This window comes from Pteronotus mesoamericanus, unplaced genomic scaffold (assembly GCF_021234165.1).
Source record: "Pteronotus mesoamericanus isolate MK-2021 breed Mesoamerican mustached bat unplaced genomic scaffold, CSHL_Meso_final contig_68, whole genome shotgun sequence".
In the NCBI taxonomy this organism is placed as follows: Eukaryota; Metazoa; Chordata; class Mammalia; order Chiroptera; family Mormoopidae; genus Pteronotus; species Pteronotus mesoamericanus.
In genome coordinates this window covers 14,391,891-14,415,512 of record NW_026555234.1, presented here as the reverse complement: position 1 = coordinate 14,415,512, position 23,622 = coordinate 14,391,891, and the positions used below count along the sequence as shown (strand labels likewise).

The 23,622-nt window shown below is 45.6% G+C and overlaps 1 protein-coding gene across 1 annotated transcript in view; it reads left to right on the top strand.

The window, feature by feature from the left end:
- Positions 1-23,622, top strand: part of LGI2 (leucine rich repeat LGI family member 2) — a 28,969-nt gene that overhangs the window by 1,614 nt on the left and 3,733 nt on the right. The window contains exons 2-7 of the mRNA XM_054582001.1: positions 500-571; positions 2,260-2,331; positions 4,265-4,336; positions 9,879-9,950; positions 10,615-10,784; positions 16,917-17,081. Of these exons, the coding sequence (XP_054437976.1) occupies positions 500-571; positions 2,260-2,331; positions 4,265-4,336; positions 9,879-9,950; positions 10,615-10,784; positions 16,917-17,081 (623 nt within the window). The remainder of the gene's footprint in view (positions 1-499; positions 572-2,259; positions 2,332-4,264; positions 4,337-9,878; positions 9,951-10,614; positions 10,785-16,916; positions 17,082-23,622) is intronic.

The window sequence follows — 23,622 nt, the reverse complement described above, 5'->3', positions numbered from 1 at the left end:
CAGGTGTCTCTGAGTTTTCCCCCAAGGCTTTCACGGTGCATTTAATCAGAAGTGCTCTGAGTGTCTTTCAGAGATGGGCTCCCAAGGGGAATGCTTAATCCTACCCCGGAGTTTCGTCGGCCAACATTAACACTGTGTCTGCGCAAACAGAATCATGGGCAGAGGTGAAATAATTATCCATTTGCAGCCGGGCCTCCTGCACTTAAGAAAAAGGAAGTGGGGGATTGATTCAAACTGACTGAGATAATGTCTGTGGAAGGAGCTGGACGGGTGGTAAAGGTTTTTGTTATTCAAACTAGTATACACATTGATCCTGTTCATTGCGAGAGGAACTTGACTCCTCTTGTTCCTACCCTGAGAAGCCCCTGGCCAACTCTTTTAAGACTCATTCCCTAGCCAAGGCGTGGGAAGTGCGGGTGGGCAGGGTAAGGCTGATTGCCCACCCTGCCCAGCGCTTCTCAGGCAGCCCAGGCCTCGTTGTGTTCCTCTTTGCCCGTAGGAGCCTGGTCAATGGAACGTTCTCGGAGATCAAGGATCGAATGTTTTCCCACCTGCCTTCCCTGCAGCTGCTGTGAGTTTGGGAAGTTCTCCCGGAAATGGGGGTCCCGACCGTGCGGTCCTGGGAGGAGCCATCTCTGCATCTTTGATGTCAGTTCTTCCTAAAACACTGAAGCTCCATGAGTCAATCATGGCTGGATCTTAGTGGTAACATGGCCTCTGGGGTTGCCACCAGGCTGAGTCCAAAGGCTCTTGGCTCAGGGTCCTGTCCTTCTCCTGGCGCATGTTTTCCACAAGGACCTTATTGTAGATCCCAACCCCTACTTCCAGCAACTGGGGCTGTGATTCCACTGAATGTTTTTTTTTAAATATTTTATTTATTGATTGTCAGAGAGAGGGGAAGGGAGGGAGATAGAGAGAGAGAAACATGGATGTGAGAGAGAAACATCTCACATGTCCCCGGATGGGGACCTGGCCTACAACCCAGGCATGTATCCCCACTGGGGATCCAACAGGCAACTTTCGGTTTGAAGGCTGGCGCTTAATCCACTGAGCCACACCAGCCAGTACTTACATTGAATTTTGACCAGAATGTCACCTAAAACTGTTGCCTTTACTTTAAGAGAAAATCTACCGTTTAAATTCTAAATGTTACTCTGGAAATGGCAGTATTTCTAGATGACCGAATACATAAACTATTGGGAAACATACTATGCATTTATATGCAAAATTTTATTTAATCATTTCATTATCTTTACAAGGAGGGTATTTTTATTTCCCCATTTGACAGATGAGAAAATTGAGGTTCAGAGAAGTTAAGTAACTTGCCCTAAATCACAGCCAGAATTCTAACCCACACTCATAACTGCTCTGTATCCTGCCTGCTCTTGGCCAGTGCCTAGGTCATGCCCTGTTGCCCAGGTCCGTTGATGTTTGCTAATGAAAAGAAATGTCCAGAAATCAGCTTTCAAAAGCAAATCAGTGACAGGCAGTCATGAGTACGCGGCTCACTCTCTGTATCTGTATTGGTTTCTTAAATTTGAGATGAGATCAAAATTAAGCAATATACATTAAATTGTGAAATTTCTTGGAAATTCTACTTCTATTAAAATATACTATCCACACAATAGAAATACAATTTTAGATATTTTACCACATAGATTTAAGTGGTAACTATAAAGACTATGTACACTTTTACCAAGTAGATTTAGGTGGTGGCTCATAAAAAAAAACTATTTGGTGATAAAGAGCTTCTGAAGCTTTCCTAAATTTTTTTATTTCCTCATGAGAATGTATAATATCGTAGAAAGGTTTTTAATTTTTTTTTATTGTCTCAGCTCTGTGACTTTTGTAAAGTCACAACTTCTCTGGGCTCAAATTTCTCTAAAAATAGATTTGGATAGCTCCTTTGAGATCTCTAATTCTATGACTGCTTGTGGATCATAGAGCATTCCCCGGCTGTTTGGTTGTGTGCTGGCTTTAGAATGCTTGGGAATAACAGCTCTCGGGTCATATTTACTGAGACTCACAGGTGAGAGAGGGTAGAGTAGTGGCGATGACCAGAAAATTGGACTGAAGGGGATCCACTTGCCATTCTCTGTCTGTATCTCTGAGTTGGGTTGTGCATCTAATGGGCCAGTTTTGGGTTGAGCAGAGCGCGTATTTGCCCACCGATCAGAACATAGGAAAAGAAACAGAAATGGCTTTACTATGGGATTCCAGTTTTACATGTCTGCATTGGTTTCTGTCCTTTATTTTCAGATTGCTGAATTCTAACTCCTTTACAGTCATCCGGGATGATGCTTTTGCTGGACTTTTTCATCTCGAATACCTGTAAGTGTGTTGCTTTGTCCCTTTGCTGAGCATTTGGTATGTCAGTAGAGTTGTTGGAGTACTTTCCAGGCCGAACAGCATCTCTTAGAGAATTGAGGGGTGGAGAAAAACCCCATTCTCTTTTCAGCATTGACCTTTTGTAGTTTACTTGTGTATAAACATGCTGGGACAGGAGGAGGTTGGGGACAAAGGGGGAAAGGAAACAAAGGAGGAAAGACATTCATTCTCTGCTGACATTTAATTTGTCATGTTGTAAGCACAATTGGAAATTGTGCTGGATATTTTTACCTCTCATAACTGGGCATGGATTTGCTGATCAGCCAGAAATAAAGCTGAAGGATTCTGGGGGTTACTTATTTTTAAATAAAGTCTCCCTATATGGGAATACAACTTCATGTTTTTAATTCAGTTGGCCTATGTCCCTTTTGCAGTATCTCCTGTGAGCTGCTGATGAGAGCCTAATTTTCTTTCTTCTCCTTTCAAAAAAAAAGGTTCTTTTTCTCTCTTCAGATGTGCAGTTTTTCCCCAGCAATGAGCTTTGCCCTCCCTCTGGTTTCTGTCTTTCCCCCTTTCATGTCCTTTTCTCCCCTAAATTCTTTCATCCTGGTCTTTTGTAACTTTGTAATAATATTAATCCTGCTATCAGATAGGATTTCCTTCCTTAGCATTCAGAGGGATTTTTAAAGCCTTGTCTCTGCTTTCTTATCTGAGGTGGACAGGTATTGTAGATGTTTGAATTCTAAACACATCCTGGGTCTCAGAAAGCTCTCTGCTGATTTTATGTCCTGGAAGGATGTTTTTGCAGTTCTTTCTCCAGAGTGCACATAATATGTACGCTGGGATAGTATACTTAACGTGCAAAGGCAGGTGGGACTGCAGCGCTAAGCCCAACTAGGTTCTATGAAAGCCCAGGAACAGGCGCTGGAGGGAGTGACTATGAAGCTAGCAGCTTTCTCCGATGAGCAGCTAGCTTGTCTGACTGGTTGAGGAGATCAAAGAGGAGGTTAGCTTCCTTTACACCAGAGCCTATCACTGAATAGACCCTTGACTTTTAAAAAGCAGGCATCAGGACTTCCTCAGTGCAAGAACCAAGAGCTGTTTCAGTAACTAATGGCACTGTGTTGCAAAGCCTCTCCCTTGGACCATCTCACCAAAGACCCTCTTCCATTTGAGGACATGTGATGCCTTAAAGTAACTGTAGGTCTCCGTGGCCCTGGGGCACAGTCGCAGTGCTTGTATTTCTCACTAAGACTTTAATGCATGGCCTGAATTATATTGCAGGGTCCTATGCTCAAGCCCTAAGATGTTTCAGTGCAGAGAGAGAAGCTTGGCCCATACTCAATGTCATTACACTTCCGACTTCCTAGTGCCTTCCAGGTCTCAAGGGGACCCTGCCTTGTCACCGATCTGTTCAGAGATCACACTGTGTAGGATGTGATGAACTCAAAGTTTGCCAGAAGCCACGCTTAATGGAATTCTCCCTCGGCAAAAACTTCAATAAGGAGACACGAAACAATGGGGTCCCCTCAAGGGACAATGATATTAACAAAAGTATTAATAGCCAGGCTGTGAAATGTAGGAAGGGCTGACCGTCTGGGAGCATTCCAGGCTTGCAGAGATGTGGGCATCCCTTGCCTTTGTAGAGTGCTTTCTTCTCCTTGTTCCCAGCATGTTTTTACCCACGGTGCCCACTCTGAGTGTGAAGACGGCCATGCAGCTTCTGGGGAGCATGGGGAACAGACACGTGTGTTCGCATGCACACCTGCCCCCCGCCCCCCCGCCCGGAACCTGGGGCAGTTGACCTGCTCTTCAGAGATGAATTGTTACAATTCATGAATGTTTTTAGATTTTATTCCACAAACATACCAGTATCATTTTTTAGAGAATGGTAAGCCGAGAAAATTCAGTTTAATTATACTGCTGTTCTCTTTAGGTTCATTGAAGGGAACAAAATAGAAACCATTTCAAGAAATGCCTTCCGTGGCCTCCGCGACCTGACTCACCTGTAAGTCCTATGAAAAGTGCCGTCAGTCCTTTAAGATGCAAAGTCAGACTCATTTCCTGGTGACTCTATTTTTATTTTTTTTATTTTTATTTTTTTTAGTGTTTTGTCTATAGTGTGAACGTCCTCTGAATGAAACTAATTTCCAGGTTGCCCTGGAGGTTTCTGTATTGCTGATCAGTCATCAGCCCAAGATAATAAAGACACATTTGTCTTTATCATCTTTTCCATCACTCTGGATCATTGTCATGGACCGCATGCCTGCACGTCAAGTAGGGAGCGCTCTGAGCCATGAGCGGCCTATGTGAGTGATGGAGGAGATGGGAAGGAAACTGACTTGCATACCTTGTAGAATGCAAAGAGGCATTGTACACCTACTGTGTGCCAGGCCCAGGCTGTGTGCTTTGGGAGCCTTCTTCTGTTTATCTTTCACAATAATCTGTGAGTCCCCATTTTACAGATTTAGAAACTGAGGCTTACGCGACTCCTAGAAGCATGTTGAATGCAGGGTCAGAATTAGGACAAAATGGAATAGAGACATTTTGTGGTTCCTCTAATTTGAATGCAAATAGCTTTTCCTTTTATGTTGGATTAATCGGTGGCTTAAGCTAAGCTCTCTGGGTTTTTTAATAGCTTTCTGGAGAAAAAAAATTAAACAGATTGCTTTGAATTGGCATATCAGAATGAGGCAAGTGCACACACTTAGCAAGTGTAGAAAACCGGGAAACATAGGGACTGTGTTTATGAAAATGTAAAAATAGCCATTGTCTTGTAAGAGCCACTTATTAGCCAGGACCAGGTCCCATATGTGTAATAGACAGTTTGTGTTTGAGTCAGATAACCTGTCTCATCAGCTTGTGGAAAAAAGAGAAGTGAGAAAATCAGAGGGCCTCGAATGGGGTGCTGGGCAAGGCCCTCGGCTGGTGCCACCTGACTGATACAGCATCTCAAGAGATAATTGTTTATGTCAAACTCTGACAGAGGCGAAGGTGTCTGTCGCCAGGCTCAGGGAGTGCTTGGTTCTGGAAGCCTATGGAGCAGAAGCTCCGCCTGGGTTCAGGTTTGCAGAGGGAGGAGGGGAGCGGGCGTGAGTGGGAGATCTGAGCCCTCGGACCAGCGCGGTCGATCCTGGAGAGCTCTGGGCTCTTGTTGGCGTTGTTGCTCCAGGCTTGCTTTTCTTCCTGTAAAAGGCTTGATTCGATTTTATTTTTTTCAAGTTACACCTAAATGCTGAATTCCCACAGTCCTATAGAGGCTACGACAATGGGCTTGGAGTCTCATAGACTTGGCTTCAAATCTCAAGGCCATCATTTACTACTGTTTTTTAGCCTTTTGAGTCTGGTTCCTCATCCTAAATGTGAGGATGATTGTACTGACCCCAGAAGATTGCCACACATAGTGGGTTAATGCGTATTTGCAAAGCAGTTAGTCCTGAGGTGTCCAACCTTTTGGCGTCTCTGGGCCACACTGGAAGAAGAAGAGTTGTCTTGGACGACACATTAAATGCATTGAGACACATAATCACAAGAAAATCTCATAATGTTTTAAATAAATGTACAATTTTGTGTTGGGTCGCATTCATAGCCATCCTGGGCTGCATGAGGCCTGCAGGCCGTGGGTTGGACACCCCTGATTAGCCCATCACCCAGTTAAATGCTCAAGGTGTGGTTGGCATTGTTATCATCATCATCATCATCAAAACAATATCATTCACTTCCATGGCTCATTAGGAAGTCTCGATTTTCTCCAAGGACTGCTGAGTAGCCTTGGCTGTTTGGGTGCCAGACAGGGTCTGCTAAGAAGACAGCTGTGGCTGTCTGTAGAGGAACAGCTGTGGGCAGATAAACCCAGTTCCCAGAAGTCAGGAATGCGTGGCTTTGTTTCCAGCAAAGGGTCTGAGCAGATTGTGAACCTAACGCAAACCTCATGTGACAGAGTTAGCCCAGATGTCAACTTTTATTTGACCAATTGGCTAGGGTCCCTGGTCTGAAACAGGCAAGAACGTGCAGGTATTGTGCATGTATATTTGCATAGCTTTGCACACTTGTGCCATGGGTGCATGGACTTCTCTATGTGTGTACATAACTGCATTTGCGCGTGCATGCTTGCGCATCTGCACACATGACCATATATGTATACATCAGGTGTACATATGTGTAAGAGGCACCTCCTTCTCTGTGTGAAATGCAGAGGGAACAAAGAAGTCCTCTGGTTGGGCCCAGAGCACACCCGTCCTAGCACGTATTGCCATCTGGCAGTCAAGCCAGCAGGACCCCCTCTCCCCAGCTCTCTGACCTCATATCCCTAAAAGTCCTCAGAACCCTGCAGACCCAACTCATCTCACTCCTGGGCTTTTCCTTACATCCTTCTTCTTGCCCTGGATGCTGTTTCTTCTGCCTGCTATCTCCTGGGATCTGTCCACTTTTCCTTAAAGTCCAGATGAAGTTCTGTCTCCCCCATGGAGCCATTCGAGTCTCTCTTCCATGCCTCCTGCAGCCCTCCCTGCTGGCTCCGCACACTAACACACTTCGCAGTAGACTCAGGCCAAACTGGTTGGTGCTATTTCATGGATATCAGTTTTATCTCCCCAGCATCATTGCAAGTCCCCCAAGGGTAGGGCTCCTGAGGATCTTCCATAATTCTGGCCTTCGCCCAGCCTCTAGCACGGGGCTAAGCCAGCAGGACAGTGTTTCTGATTTGCTGGTTGACCAGGGGGTTCCTTCCTGAGCTGGATTTTCCGTAAGGACTCTACTTCTGGGCAAGTCAGGTAACTTTTAAAGTGGGCTCCCGCAGGCTGGAGATGTATGTCATAATTAAAGCATTTAATGCCTTGTTTAACGATGAACTGAGCCTTCCATGTTGTCCCTGCCGCCCAACCCCATGTGAACTTCTAAGCGGAGAGAGCACATCAGCTGTCTAAAGTTCACTCCTGTGATGAAGGAAGTCGCTATCTGGCATTTGCTCATTTAGGTACCTGATTTTCATCTATTATGAACTTGTCCAGCACCTACAGGGTCACATTTATATGTAAAGAAACAAAGATCAGGTTTCAGGGCATTGCAGGAGCAGTGCCAATCTGTAACTAAAATCTAGGACGTTTGTTTTCCAGCAGGCCCCTAAAACCCAAGGGGCGGGTTGCTGTTAAGTAGTTTTAGAAATGAAGTAAGTGCCATGAATTTGTAGATAAAATGAAGTGGAGAGTAGGATGTTGGGCACTGAGTGTGAGTAGCGTGGCTGGTCCACGTAAATAATTCAGCTTTCTGAAATCTAAATGGAACACTTGGAACGACTGCTAAACAGTCTGCTCTTTTGGCCTCAGCCATTCCGTATAGTCCTACCACTTTAAGATGATACATTTCAAGTAACAAAAAATTTAGCTGAATAACTAATCTTTAATTAGCTAAAGAAAAATATGGACATTTCAGGTAAAGCAACCGTCAAGCAGGAAAAAATAATCAAAACAAACATGTTCTTTTTTTAATTTCAGAAATCTGTTCTAGAGTATGTTCAATTTGCTTTCATGTTTCGTCTATTTTCCAACATCTTTAAAAATGTACAGATAAATCATTTAGGAAAGAAAGACTGAACAATACATGCAATGGTATTCTAATCCATTTGTGGTTGTCTAGAAGGGAAGAGGTCTCTCCATATTCTCTTTCCATCTTGAAGCAAGAAGGGTTGGTTCCAAAGGGGCTCAAAGCTTTCTGCTCTAGCTGAGTCTAAGGAGGAATATCATTTCTGTAATTCCTCTTTCTGGGATGGGTCATTCTGGTGCTCAAAAAGACTAATTTCATATATATGTATATATTTAAGGAGGTTGGTGCTCAGTTGCCTACATGTTTATCCTTTATAGTTTTGCTATTTGTACTTATGTGTAAAAGAAAAAACGCGGACATCAGTGTCTTGGCTGACTCATAGTAGAGCAGAACGCCTGGGGGGAACCACAGACATGATGTACATCATTTCAATACCCAGCATCTTTCAACGTCAGCAGCCCAGCCCCGTGGACGTTCATCTTCTGCAGAATGATGACAGGGCACTGCAAAGTCCTGAATCATCCGAGAAGGAGTTGATGGGCTAGCGGGGGTGGGCTAGGACATGTTAGAAAGCTCCTCAACACTAAGAGCAAAAATGCAGAATGGTTTCTAGTCAATCTTGTTAATGAGAGAATGAAACTGATTGCCATCATTCTTTTCCTAAATGTGGTTCATTGAGATTTTATATTATTGTTAGTGTTAGAGCTGAAAGTCTTTATGTAAAAGCATACTTACCGGGTCCTTTCTTAGAGTTACAAGTGATAAAATTCATTTAAATGGGCCATTAGGGAACTTCTTGGCATAAGACTATATATCTTTTTTTAAATCATTGCCATTTTAGTGCATAATTCATCCATTCAACAAAGATTTATTGAGTACCTACTATGTGTCAGGCACTGTTCTATAAGCTGAGGATACGGATGTGGACAGGCAGAAATCCTACCCCATATTGCCTACATATAGGGAAAGTACACAGTCGGTAAACAGAGAGATAAATAAAATGTATAGCATGCCAAGTAGCAGTTGTACAATGTAGAACAGAGCAGGGGAGAAAGACATGTAGAGGTCAGAGAAGGCGGTGATAGTTGAGGATGCATGTAAGAAGTGGTGGAGTGAGCTCTGGGGTCTCTGGGGGAAGAACATTCTAGGCAGATGGACAGCAAATTCAGAGGCCTTGAGCTGGGACTGTGTTTCTCCTGTTTGAGGAATAACAAAGAGGCCCTGGTCAGGTAGCTCAGTTGGTTAGAGTGTTGTCCCAATACTCCAAGGTTGTGGGTTTGATCCCTGGTCAGGGCACATACAAGAATATCAACTAGTGAGTGTATAAATAAGTGGAAAAATAAATCAGTCTCTTGCATACTCTCCCTCTCTCCTTTGTCTCTCTCTCTAAAATCAATCAGTCAGTCAATTAATCAAGAGGCCAATGTGGCTGGATCTTGATCCCATAGATAGGCAGGAATGGAGGTAAACTAGACAATGGAGGGTCTTGTACTCCATCAAAGGAACTTTGGCTTTTATTCTGAGAAACGTAAGTGATACCTGAGGTTTAACAAATGTATAACAAGAGCTTAATAGGTGCTTGTTTCAAAAACAAAAGACTACATTGTACTCCAGCATTTATAATGTTATTTTTATATAACTCAACTCATTTCTTTATCTCAGTATTAATGACCAAAGCCAGAAATTGAACCACATTGCCGTAGATGGAGAACAGATGACAGCTAATGGGGGTGGGGAGAGGTTAGGCGGTGGAGAGATTGTGCAAAAAGGAAAAAAGCACTCATGGACACGGGCAGCTGTGTGGTGATTGCAGGGGGCGGGGTATAAGGGGACTAAATGGTAATGGGAAAATACATAATAAAGACTATATATTTAAAAAACAGAAATTGAACCACGTTGTGCTGAAGAGGCTTTGAGCCCTGTTTGGAATCATTACTTTATTTAAGGGGCTTCAGAGTAATAGAGCATGAAGATAATAACCACATTAAAATGTTACTTTCTCGTTCTAGTTCTTTGGCCAATAACCACATAAAAGCACTCCCAAGAGATGTCTTCAGTGATTTAGACTCTCTGATTGAACTGTAAGTAATGAAAGTCAAGTTTATGTCTGCTTGTCATAGTGCCCCAGTTAATCATGGCTTTAAATACTTTCTCCCTCTTTACTACATTTCTTTTATGTTGTAGCTAAAGACTCTATGACAAAGTATTGCCCACTAGGAAAGAGCATATAGTCTGTATTGGAATGGATTTGACCATTTTAGAATAGGCTTTGCAGCATTAGGCTCTTTCCCAGAGATGGTATTTTCCCTTCTAGAGTCTGTCACTTCTTACTGGCTATGGTTGAACAAGACCTTAATGCTCCAGGTGTGTTTGTGAAGACTGGCTTCCTATAATGCCCTGTTTTTGTTTGTGGGAACCTGTGTTGGGTGGTGTCCTTCTGCTGTCTCTCCCATGTCCAGCAAGGCATGGTGACAGTTTCAACGGAGTTTGAGGAAATGGTGTGTATGTTAATCCTGAAAGCTCTCTGTAGGCCATATAGTTCAATTCATAGGCACTGAAGGTTATTAAATATAGTCAATAGTCAATGGTAAGAACAAGATATAGAGTGTATTAAATAGAAAAAAATTTTAAATTACATTTTTAGGGGTATTCAATATATCAAGATGTTAATGATTCTGGAGTCTTATATTACTGCCAAAACATTTCAGGCATGTCTGTTTCCCTGTGTTTGTGTTATTTTTTTAGAGATTTGAGGGGTAATAAATTTGAATGTGACTGCAAAGCCAAGTGGTTGTATCTGTGGTTGAAGATGACAAACTCCACTGTTTCTGATGTGCTATGTATTGGTCCACCAGAGTATCAGGAAAAGAAGCTAAATGATGTGACCAGCTTTGACTACGAATGCACAACTACAGGTATTTCTTTGAAAACTGTTATTTAGAGTAATCCGTTACTTTTTCTTTTAGATTGTCAACAGGGAGTGGAGAAAAGAGGGTGTAAAATTTTTTTATCAAAATTATTTTAGGCAAAATTTAAGCATTCTGAAAGAAACAAAGTGGTCAGAAAAAATATCTCAGTGGTTTAGATTTTTGTTAACTGCACTGGCTTTAATTTGGGTCTTGTTGATTCTTTACAAAATTCAAATTTCTCTAATGATTTTTTTTAAAGGTTGAAGTATAAACTAGTGAGTTTGGCATGAAAACATTTTCAAATCAGTATGGGTTTTCATAGAAAGCCAGTGCAGAGAAGCCAAAATTATTGAATTATATGAATTTTATTGAAAATTTAAGTAATAAATACGAGACTTTAAAAATCTATAAATTGTGTCTGCAAGTTCAGGTAAAAAAAGATAACTAGCTAAATTATAACCAATGGCAAAGTAGAAATATAAGTTAACAGTTAGTTGTCAAAAGAAAACTCATTGAAGGAAAAATGTAAAGTTTGATTTTGTTTTCCAGGTTCTTGACTCAAGTTTTCAGTTTATACATTTTTTAGGCTGTAAAGATAAAATGAAAATACAGTCAAACCTCAGTTCTCAAATGTCTCCCCTCTCAAACAATTTGGTTCTTGAACAGCCTTCTGGAACGAGTGAAGTCAGAGAACTGAGGTTTCACTGTACTGTCTCCACTCCGCACGTCTTGTAGACAGCACGTGAGTGTCTCCAGGTGACAGGCTTAGACGGAGTTGCCACAGCTTCTGAGGTCCGATTTTAAGGAAGAGAGGATCAAGTCACAGTATGAAACTTCTCATCAGAGTTAGCAAAACTGAACGTGTAGTCTGAGATTTGACATCGACAGGGCCTCAAGGCATGTCAGTCGGAGCAGCAGGAATGAGAACTCAGAAAATAGTTACAGAAACTAAAAAGACAGAACTTGAAGAACAAAATATCACACTTAGGCCAGTCCTGCTGCCATCCTTCAAATAAACAAACACTCACAAAGTAAAAATGATTTCTAGATATCTTTGTGAATCAGGGACCTACAAGTCCTGTTCTTTTCTGGGAGAACACCTGAAACCTTGTGGAAACGACCTTGTCTTTCATCACTGAGCGGGAGCTTATTCAGCTGTGTAATTGGCAGGTGCCCTTTAGCCAGCCGAGGCCGATTGTTTACTGTATTGTGGGGCAGTGCAATAAATCAAAGGTCGAGTCAATAACATTTGCACCCAAAGGTGGCCATTCAAGGCCATTTGGTATGAAATGCTAAACCAAAGCTCATCGGGGCTCCTCTTGACCTCTTCTCCAGTTTTTCTGGAATGTTCTCCAAACGCCCACGTGAAGTTAGCAGCTTTTCCATTGCACTGTTCACACCTGGCCATAATGGATGAAAAGCTTGCCAAGCTCTGAGAGAAATGACATGGGCTATAGAGGGTCTTGGGGATAGGGGATAATGCACGTGAGACACAATGTGATTTCTGACCTTAGAGCCCTGCAGATGGTTATGAAAAGAATCTGGGCTCTGAGAATTTTCTCGGGGATGGACGGGGCTTGGAACCGAAGTGGCCAGGTCCTGAAATCCGTCTTACAGCCAGAATCCACAGGGCAGCATGAGCTCCTAACACATTTTAGAGCATTCTCTCTCTTCTATATGTCTTTGCTAGAAAGCTTCCTATTAAAATTTAGGAAGTCAGCACTCTCCCCTGGTAACAGGGAGCTAATGATTCTCTGTTGTTTTTTTCTCCCTTGAAGACTCAGAGACAAATGGACTCTTGCTTCCAGTTTCTTCCATCATGAAAAACAGTATGGCACAGCCAGGTTATGATCAGTCCCCAAATAGAGTCCCTGCCTTGTAGAAACATGGGTTAATAAATGGGGAGTTTTGCGGGGTTCCTATCTTCTGCTCAGATCAAGCGCCTTCCTCTGCGGCTTTAGTCGGGGGTGAGGAGGAGGTGTGTGAGGAAGACGGGAAGCCCATGCTGGAGTCAGGGCACTGTAGCACATCCTCACCAAAGGTTTGGGAGGAAGCACACCTTCTTTGTGCATTATTTTCCTCTGAGCTCGGATTTGCAGGCAAAGAGTGAGTTCTCCAGGTGGAAGAAGGGAGGCAGATACTGTTCTGGGCACATGGGTGTAATTAACACCGCGAAGCAACCCCTGGACTGTCTCAGCTCTTCAGGTTAATCACTGTCCTGCCAGAACTCTCCACCTCAAGTCTATTTTTAACCACCTCAAAAACCCCTGTTACCTGCTCATGATTCCCTGCGTTGGGTGGATAATTCACTAAATTCCTTAGAGGGAGTGAATTTTGCATCCTAACGGTCCTGTTAGCTTCCCTATTTCAGGGCTGATGAAAATGCAAAGAGAAATAATGCATTAATGTGCAGTTTCTCTCCCAACAGGATAGGCATCATGTATAATTTATTTTCTGCAAGTGCTATAAATAGCCGTGTAAAAATCTGTTGATTCCAGGGGGAGCCGCGCCTGAACTGGAAGCGCCCCACTGACATCATGAACTGAATCCAGTGCGAAGGAGCGTGGCAGGCTTTTGCAGAGAATACCAATAATACTTAAACACTAGTAAATTGATGTCATATCAATATGTGCGTTCTCTGAGAGCTTTCCACAGGAATGTGCGTTTGCCATTTGTGAAAGATAAATTAAGATAAGGATGGAAGGAGATATTTAAATTCGAATCCCCCCAGCCCCGTACACACAAATACATCTGCATCGATCAATTTCTTCCACTCATTTCTTCCTCTTTTTCTTCTCTTCCTCCTCCTTTTTCAGTTGGGAAGGGGGGCGGGCGGAGTAGGGGAGAAGGAGTCTCTTTAGAATTAGATTTATGATTCAAACGACTTAACAGTCTGTGTTGTGCCAGATACTCAGTTTATAGAAAATATGATGAAACCGATGTTTTGGGAAAATAAATGACCATCAGATCATTGACGGCTAGCTTTGTAAAATGCTGTCCACTCTGGCAGCTCTTTCTCATTCTGGGATTTGTTCAGAAAAAACGGACTTTCTGGTCAGCATTTTACATGACCTCCATGTTTAAGAAGATGCTCATGTTTCTGAGAATTCAGCGTGTAGTCAGGAGACAGACTAGAACAAATGAGCTACAGGCGTCGCAGGCGTGTTGAGAAGCTTCCTCAGACTTGGGTCAGAGGGTTGCCACTGGATGCTGGGGAGATGTTTGCAGCCAGCGTGGTTGTCACTGAAAGGGCACCTGTATTCTCTGAGTCCTTTCCTAACCCCAGAAGAGAAGCAGACCGGGCCTGCTGCCACTTCCCATCTAGTGACACGTGAGCACGGAGGAGCCTCGTGTCCTAGGCTGGCGCTCTCAGGCGTCTGCGCTGGCTCTGCCTGCGCCAGCAGGAAGGAACCGAGGCTGACATTTTCTGCTTTGCTCTTTGACTGATGCACGTAGTAGAGGGTTGGGGCTAGGAGCTGTTGTGACTCTTCCATATCTTGACGCAGGCAGCCCAACGGTACCATTGGAACTCTGACCCTAAAGCTCTGTGCAACTGTATAGTTACATGTGTAACCCAACTGAAGGGCGACCGCAGACGGGCTCTGTGTGAACTCTTATGCATGCTCTCTTATTCAGTCTCTGCAACAGCCTATGACATGAACGTCACCCTCATTTTACTCAGGAGGAACCTGAGGCTCAAGTTTCTTGCCTAAGGTCACAGATGGCAAGGACAGCGGAAACCTGAGCCCAGCCTGTTTTACCTCAGAGACCCAGCTGCTCTGGACAGTCTGCCTCCTGTGGCGTAGGCGTTGGGGGCCCCGTCCACAATACCAGTTGTCCCTGTTCCCCCTTGGCCACCTCTTGCTGTCAGCGTGCAGAGGCAGCCTCCTCTTCTCCCTCTTTGTGCTACACCTGCAAGCATCATTCATTCAGCTTCATCCCCACCTGTACCAAACACAGCCTTCAGAATGAGCCAGCAGCACTGATTAAGCACCTACTGTACACAGGGAGAAATACCTCTGAACGTTAATGTGCATTGAACACTAACTTTGTACAAGTCTAAGTGAGTATGAATCATAATATACAGTGAGGAAACTGAGGCAGAGAGAGAGTGAACTTCCCCAAGGTCACTCAGCAGGAAGGTGGAGTCACAGCTCTGGCATCTTATCTTCGATACCATTAAAATGGACACTCCCTCAAGAGACAGCCCAGTGGTGGTTTGGACAGGGGAGGTGGGCCATCCTTTTTCGAACCTTAATTCCGTATTTATTAAACAACTACAATGTGCTAAGCCCTGAGGTAGACATTTCCACCAAAAATTGTCCCGTGTCCCTCTGCCATTAAGCTTGGGAGGTAAGCACCGTTGCACCCAGATTGTGGGTCAGTAAACTGAGGCCTTGTAAGGGGAAGTGCACACCCAGCGCCTGGCCCAGGCAGGAAGTGATTTCAGGTGGTCCGACGCCGGGCGCAGTGTTCTTTCCAGGGCCGCCCGTTGCCCTCTCTCCCTCAGCCCCGCCCCTCTTTGCTGCCCCAACCGGCACCCGCTCTTCCCGCCACCATGCTTCCAATGCCAACACTTGCCCAGTGGCTCTCACCTCCGATCCTGCCTCCATTCCTTCAGCATGGTCCCTCTTTACTCACTAGTGGGTGTCCTGTCCTTTGTTGCCTTTCTTGTGTAACAGCTTTATGAAGCTTCCACGTCAGAGTTATTTCCTGAGTGGCTGCCGTGGGCTCGTGCCATGGGGGCTCTCAGAAGTGTAAGGCCCAGCTCCGATCTTACAGTTCAGGAGATGCACCATGCTATGTGCCTGTGGCCAGACATGCACCCTCTCTGGGCTTCTGGCTCTGGAAAATGACTCAAGGCTCTAAGAGCTCCCCCATTACTCCAAGTCCGACCCTGGTGTCACCATGTTGAAGATATAATCATTGTGAATAATAAAGTGTAGACAACGGTGCCTGTTATGTGTCCAGTGAATTAGGAAGACTCCGTGGATTGGACAGATCAGGGAAGGTTTTGCAGAGGAGATGGGACTTGAGGGGGTACTGTTAAGGACAGTGGAGGGGAGAAATGGGCAAATCCAGGATTTTCTCATAAGAGCAACTTTCCTTAGCCAAGCGTCCACCATCATTTTGTTGTGGGCACATTTACCTGCCAACAAGCGGTACACATTGAAGGCTCTCTGGCCAAAGAAATACCTTACCTTACACTTCATTAGTGTTCTTCCCCTTCCTTCATCGGTTCTCTAGCTGCCCCCCACACTAACTATCTGTGCATCTCAGAGCATCTGCATCCTGTTCCTTGGTAAAATTGTACATTCCCTCCTGAGATTTAATACAGTGAGTCAGGTGAGTGATGTGGGTGAGGAGTATTAATTTACCACTAAATGTAAGAGTCAAGCATGTGATTGGAACTCCAATAGATCTCCAGACCCCAGGCATAGCCATCACTCACACTGCACTGGGTCCGGGAGCCAGTAAACATGCTTAACTCCCCTGCACGAGGGGCTTTATAAACCTCTGAGGCCGTGTCGGAGGGTTTGCAAATACGCAGTGTGCCATTTGGGAGCTGACTTTCCACTGCAAACCCACCATGCCAGTTTTGCGCTGGGGTAACGCAGAGCTGGGATGTGTGCTGACAGGCGAAAAGGGCCCCACTGGCAGGCAAGCTGGGCCCCGCCGCAGCAAACAGTGCAAACAGGTTTCTTGACTGAGAGTGCTAGAAACACAGCGTTCCCCAAGTAAGGTGCCCACCGCCGCCCTTGTTCATGGAGGAATGTTCAAGTTAGTTTCAGGAATGCTGCTTTGCGAAGAGGAAATGGCCTCATTTCCCTCTTGCCTTTTGGAAAGCCAGGTCTCACCCTACTTGTTTAAAACACTCAGATCCTTTAGCCGAACCTGTGAGCTGTTTATCTCAAAGAAGCTGTATTAGAAGCTGTCCATTCAGTCTGATAATCCTGGGCACCCCAGAACCTTCTGGAATCTCCCAGAGTCAAACATGCCTTGATGTTTGTGTTGCTTGTCTCCTGCCCTCCCCCCGCCTTTTTTTTTTGGAACTGATGAAAGAAAGGAAGGAAGGGGTGGCTGATAATTCCCACAAGGGATCTCATGGAGCCTTTCTCTTTCAACACCCCTCCCCAGATTTTGTTGTTCATCAGACTTTGCCCTACCAGTCGGTCTCAGTGGATACGTTTAACTCCAAGAATGACGTGTACGTGGCCATTGCCCAGCCTAGCATGGAGAACTGCATGGTGCTCGAGTGGGACCACATCGAAATGAATTTCCGGAGTTATGACAACATTACAGGTATGTCGTGGCTTTGATTGGACGTATTGGCCTGATTTCAGTGAGAGAAGAAACATTCTGTGCCACACCGAGGGACCACTTGGCTCTCTCACTCAGTTACATTTGGGGGACACATTCCAGCCTAACCCTATTTCTGATTGTTTTTCACGATGTGGTCCGTTATGGGTGAGAACAGAAGCCTCATGTAGTGAACCTGGTTATTGCTGGTGTTCCTTTTGAAAAGAGAGAGGGGGATGGGTTGCCTGTGGTGGGAGGCATTTTCCTGGAGGGTGAGAAGTTACCCTGAGAACCCCTTGCTCTTGAGCAGTCATAGCTGCTAAGGCTGCACCAGCTTTGTAGCAGCTACAGAGGAAGGCTCCTTTGACTTTTGTAAGGCTGATTGCTAACTTATATGCTAATGAGCACATGCACACAGGCACGTGCCCTCATGTGTGCACACATGCACGGGTGCGCACACTACACACATGCACACAAGCACATGTACCCACATCCCACGCATGTGTCCATGCATGTGTGCTCACATACCACACACATGCATGTAAACACACATGCACACTTTAGCTGTGCATGCTCTTCCTGGCCCCTTGACAGGCCCTGGTGATCGCCACTTCCTTTGACTAAGTGCGAAAAAAATAAGAACACGTGGTTTTCTGGATTCAGGCCTGTGGGACAAGAGTTAATGCTTCTTTCAGTGCTGGCAGGGGATCCCAGTGTCTTAGTGCTGCTAAAAATGGATGTTTTACTCGCTTTTCAAATAAGTGGATAAAGTCAAAATAATCTTTCAAAGACTTCTAATTATCAAGTGCAGCCTGATAATAATACTGACTTTATAAACAGCATCGCCATGGCCCAACTGTTGCCCCAGGAGAGAATTTCCTTTAGTGGTTCCCAGTTTGGAGTTAGAAGAGCATTTTGCTGTTGCAGCAAGAAGCATATCTAGGTAGAATTTCCGGATGGGGAGGCTCCCAGGAATCTCTCCGGCACCAAGTGGCTTCGCAGCAGGTGCAGGATGTAGAGAGGCAGAGAAAATGTCGTAATGAGCCTCATCTCGCAGCGCAGAGAGGTCTGTGAGACGCACATGCAGATGCCACCAAGAGGCCCTTTCAGATGAGCCATGTTGCTGTTGAGCCATCTGGCCACCTGGTGCTGAGCTCACATTCTTGAGAGCAGCCCCGCTTGCCCAAATGCGGATTCAGCAGAGAGCAGCACAGGTAAGCCTGGCGAGGGAAGCCGAAGCCTTCGGACCTTAAACCGAGTCCACATTAAAGGAAAAAGTGAGGCAAGAGAGGGACTCACTACCCTTGTGTTTTTTCTTCCCTTTTTTCCCTGACTTGGACGTCAGGCGAGGGGTGAAGGAGCTGGCCCCTCTGCCTTCTGCTGTGATGCGAGCCGGGAGCAGCGTGTCGCTTTGCTCTTGTGCAGGGAGCTCCGGTGCCCGTGCTCGTTGCCAGTGCTGGTTGTGGGCCTGTGAGACGCCGGACACTGGTTTGTCTCATTGGAAACCTACAGCGGCGGCTGAGGCTATTACTGCGGGTTGCCTGCCCTTAGATAGAGGACAAAGGCCCTCCATTCAAGGGAGAGCTGGCACACAGACTATAAAGAACTTGGGTTTTGAAAAGTGATGAATGTGGGTTCTACTCCTGACGCTGCCATGTGCTAGGAAGTTGTGGTGGCCCCGAGGCTTAGTTTCCTCATCTGCAGCATGGGCAGACACGCCTCATGTGGAGGTTGTGAGGATTCAGTGAGTGCCAGGCACAAGGCAGGCAGCTCTTCACACTGGCTTCCTCTCCAGGCCGTTCCAGATGAGTCACTCCACTGTGACTTCTGAGGCAGAGCCCAGGGCTCGTCACTGTTGCGTCACACTCCTTCCCTCTCCCAGGTGACCTAGGTAGGAAGGGCTGGCATGGCCCTCCACCTACAGCTCGTGGCATGCCTGCGTTCAAGTCATTCATTCATTCACTCACTCACAGAAATTTCTGGAGTGCTTACTCTGAGCCCGGCACAGTCTTGGTGCTGGGGCCGTAGCAATAAACAAGCCAGGTAAAAACCGCTGCCTTCAAGGAGTTTACATTCTAAAGGAAGGAGAGAGGGGATAAAAAGAACAAGTAATTGGAATACATATAACACTCAAAGAGCAGCATGCTAAGAAACGCAATGAAGGTGGGGAAGGGCGTTTGGGAGTGCTGGGTATGGGAGAGTTGCAATTTTATAGTGTCTAGCAAAGGCCTCATTAGGAAGGTGTTATTTGAGTTAGACCTGTGGGAAATAAGGGTTTGATCCACATGAAGAGCTTGGGGAAGAGCATTCTGGACAGAGGGAACAGCAAGTGCGAAGGTCCAGAGGCAGGAGGGTACCTTTCCTATTTGGGTAATTCAGGAGACTGTTTTGGTATGAGCAAAACGATCCAGGGGAGAGTTGCAGGAGACAAAGCCAGAGAGGTAAGAAGGGCCGATCACAGAGTCTTGCAGGTCTCCCAACGGGCTTGGGCTTTTTCTCTGAGAGCCCTGCAGAGCCTGGGAGGGCTTTGTGCAGAGACGAGAGGGCTGCCCTGGAAGAGGCAGGTGCCCAGCACAGGGCGCTGGGTTTAGAGTAGCCTGCGGGAGGAGGAACAGAGGTGGAAAGAGAGTGAAGAGTTGAGAAGCTGTTGTAAGAATTTCGAGTGGGCACTGATGGCCTGGATCCAGCAGAGGATCCAGGTGGGTAGGTAGTGGGTAAGTGGTGGGGAGGAAGTAGTCAGTGAGGTCGGAGTGGGTATGGCCACGGCCGGAGCCAGGGCTGGACCTTGCTAGTTTCCAGGGATTCCTCAGCCCCTCAGTCTCTAAGTCTGAATCTGAGAGGTGGCAGCCCATCACTAAGCCCATTGGGATTGGCTTCACAGCCAAGCTCAAGAAGTGAGCTCCAACAACGGTAGTGAAGCTCACGAGCGCCAACATCACGCTGGCGTTTGACGAAAGTGGCTCCAGATCTTTATAGCTGGTGCCCTTGGCCAAGTCACTTAACTTCCATGACCCTTTTCATCTGTGAAATGAAAATTTCATGCATTCCCATTTCATCTATAAAATGGGGCCATTGTACTATTGGGCCCATGGGAAGTGAATGGGGGTAACAGGTATAACACATAACAGAGAGCATGGTGTATAGTATATTCTCAATGAATGTTGGGTGTCCGGTTGGGAGAAAAAATAGATATTTGATTACCGTTCCTTGCTGTCGCCACTAGGGGAAGCGACCAGCTTCAGGTCTCTTACTCTTCTTCACGAAAGCGCACAAATCCATCTAACAGGGTCCCAACACACCTACCTAATATGTATGGCCTCTTTTATGTCACTTATTGATTTTGGATCACATCTTACAATTCAGCCACTTCACTTGCTTATATTTCTCCCTTCACCCGGGTCTCCAGTCTCAAGTGCAGCCTCCTACAGGAAGCATTCCTTGATGCCCTGTTTAGAATAAACTATTTGTCTTCTCTCCTTCTTCAGTATGTGAATCCCTATTACACACAGGTCACATTCATTGTCACACAATTTTTCACTCAAAGGGAAGCAAGTAAGATTTATGTACACAGTGATTTGTAAGGCTTTTCTCTCGTAACCCCCATAACCTCTTAACATGTGTACTGTTGTCTCCACTTTACAGGGAGAAAAAAGACAGGAGCAGGCCTCCTTCCCTGACAGACCCTAACTCTTTGCTTCAATCAAATCCTCTCCACAGTGTTCATTAGCATAGGGACCGGCAGGGACCAGCAGGGAAGGGCCTGAGGGAGACAGGGGCAGGGGGCTTTAGCAGAAGTAGATGGACCCCTGGGTGCAGGAAGGAGCGTGGCCAGCTGGACTTGAGCCTGGCCTGAGCAAAGCCCTGCAGCACGCATGTGCTGGGCAGATGGCTAAGCAAGGGAACGGCCACTTAACCACTTGTCCTGAAGACTGAGGTAAATGTGGACTGTTTCCCTTCAAGGGGCATGCATGTCCCTTTTGTCATCTTGTTTGGTCATGGTGTGATCCCAGAGTCCGTGAGGGCTGGGCGGGAATTTCTCAATCTGTGCCTGGAAAGACTGAAGTTCTGAGGAGTGGAAGGGGCACCTGCTTCCTCCCTGTGACCCCCGTGAGCACGGGACCCCAAAAGGGCGAGCTCCGCTGTGCGTCATCTGCTCGGAGGCGAGGGAAACCCATGGTCATGTTCACCCCAAAGTTTTACTCCTCACATCTTCTCCTTTTTACATCTCTTCTCAGCTCTCCTGGTTTCAATTTATTTTGCTTGCATTTTGATTTCTATATACAAAGTACGGTCCAGTCTCCAATCTCCCTTTACTACATTAAACTACACACACACACACACACACACACACACACACACACACACACACACACACACCCCCCCCCCCGATGATCTCTGCTGCTACTGCCACACGCAGAGGCGCTGTGGAGCAGTTCTAAAGAACGAGTCCTTCCTGCCTCACAGGCCCTCTGGCTGAGACCGGCAGGCCTGTGGGATGCTTCTGGGCAGCAGGGGTCTCCACGGCCAGGGTTCAGAAGGAGACCGGGAGCACACACTCTCAGTTCGTGTTGGTGGGGCGGGGCGTGGGGGGAGTCAGTGCAGCTTTCGAAGAGCAGCTTGGTAGTTTAAACCCAGAAGCCTTTAAAAATGTGCACAATGTTTGACTCAGCAAACGCTAAGAACATTGCCAGATGGTTTTCCAAAAAAGATTTCTCAACAAGGAAGCATGTTACTCACAATAATGAAAAGCTAGAAATAACTGCAATGTCCAACAATAGGGGACTAGTTAAACTATGGTGCATTCATGCAGTGGAATACTGTGTAGTGTTTAAAAATCTAGTTACAGAAGATAAAATAACATGGGAAAATGTTCACAACATACTAGTCAAGTGAAAAAAATGCAGGTTATAAGACGCCTGTGAGTATAGACTGTAAGCTCAAATTTATTTTTATGAAGAGCTTTTGAATATGAGCATAGGTTGATGATTAAAGAAATGCATCAAGATATTAAATATTATTTCAGCACTTGCAATACCAGTGATTTTGATTTTCTTCTTTGTGCCTTTTGGTATGTCGTTGGTAGAGTGCAAACTGGAGCCAGACTACCTGGATTCCCCATTTCTATTACACACTAGCTATTACACACATAAGCTCCATGTATGGTTTTACCCTTTATACAGTGGGGATCATGATAATAATAGTACTTGCCTCATCTGGTTGGTATAAGGATTAAGTGAGTAAAAATACACAGGAAGTGCTTGGTACACATAAAGTGCTTGGTACAATAGGTACACACTTTATAAGTGTTACCTATTATTATTTTTAAAACTTGCTTTGGTGAACATTTAAAACTTTGATACTCAGAAAACATGCAATAAGCAGAGGAAAAGGGTCCAGGTTCTTCCAGGAAGGCCAAAGCAGTGACAGAGAAAAGTAAATGCCATTGTAAAAGCCACCTACTCTCTGCCCCCAAAGTCATTACCAAAGACACAACTTGAGCGACTATCCTTGTAATTTACAGATCAAATTCACTTTGGTCCAAATTGCCTAGGAAATCAGAGGACCGGACTTTTAATGAAATGACCTAGATGGAGGGTGAACGCTTTTGAAGCATGGGTGGTCCTGTTGCTTGCTGGCTGGGATGGGGAGGATGGCGGAGGTCGTCTGGGGGTCTGAGTGCAGAGTAGGAGCGGGGCAGGGGGGAGGAGGTGGTCCACACCTTCAGGGGAGTCACTGCTGAAAATGCTCCCTTTTTCCTGCAAAGTCCTAATTTTGTGCTACCTGTGCTAGATCACCCGGATCATTGCTCATCCTACAGGTGCTCATCCTACAGGTGTTCATGTGGTGGGCAGTCTCTCAAGGAGCTAAGTCTTCTGGTTATCAAGGCAGTTGCTTCAGTGGCCCAGTAATGATAGCTACTTCCTGTGTGCAGGTGCCCTGAACTAGAACCCGAACCAGGACACTTCTCACTGAGTCCCTACAGCAGCCTGGAAGGCCAGTGCTGGATGCATCCTTAGTCTCATTTTGCAAATGAGGAGCCTGAGCACAGAGGGTTGAATTAACTGGCTCAGAGTCACAAAGTTTTTTAGGTGCGGGGCTTCGTTTGGAACCCTGTGCCACCTGGTCTAGAGTCACAAGGTAGTGCGATGCTGCCCCGGTGTCCTTTAGCTCTGGAAATCAGAAGAGGCCCAATGTCTTCAAGAGCCCTTATTAAAATTTCGCCCTCCTGCTGGTGAGGCCTCACTCCCACCTTTTAACATCCCCCCTCCACCCCCACACACAAGAAGAGAAGCCCATTCAATCTTCTGATTCTGCCCATATGGAGCTGGGAAATACTTTTTCGAAGAGCTTGAAGACTCTTCATTTGGTGCGGTAGTGAATTTCCTGAGTTGTACACCTGCATCTAAAGATGCAGAGACCTGGGTGACCAGCATTTACCTATTTCTATGGAGCCACCATTTATTAAAAAGGGTTAAATGTTTTTAATTGTGGGAAAATAAACATAGCATAAAAATTACCATCTTAACCATTTTCAAGTGCGCTG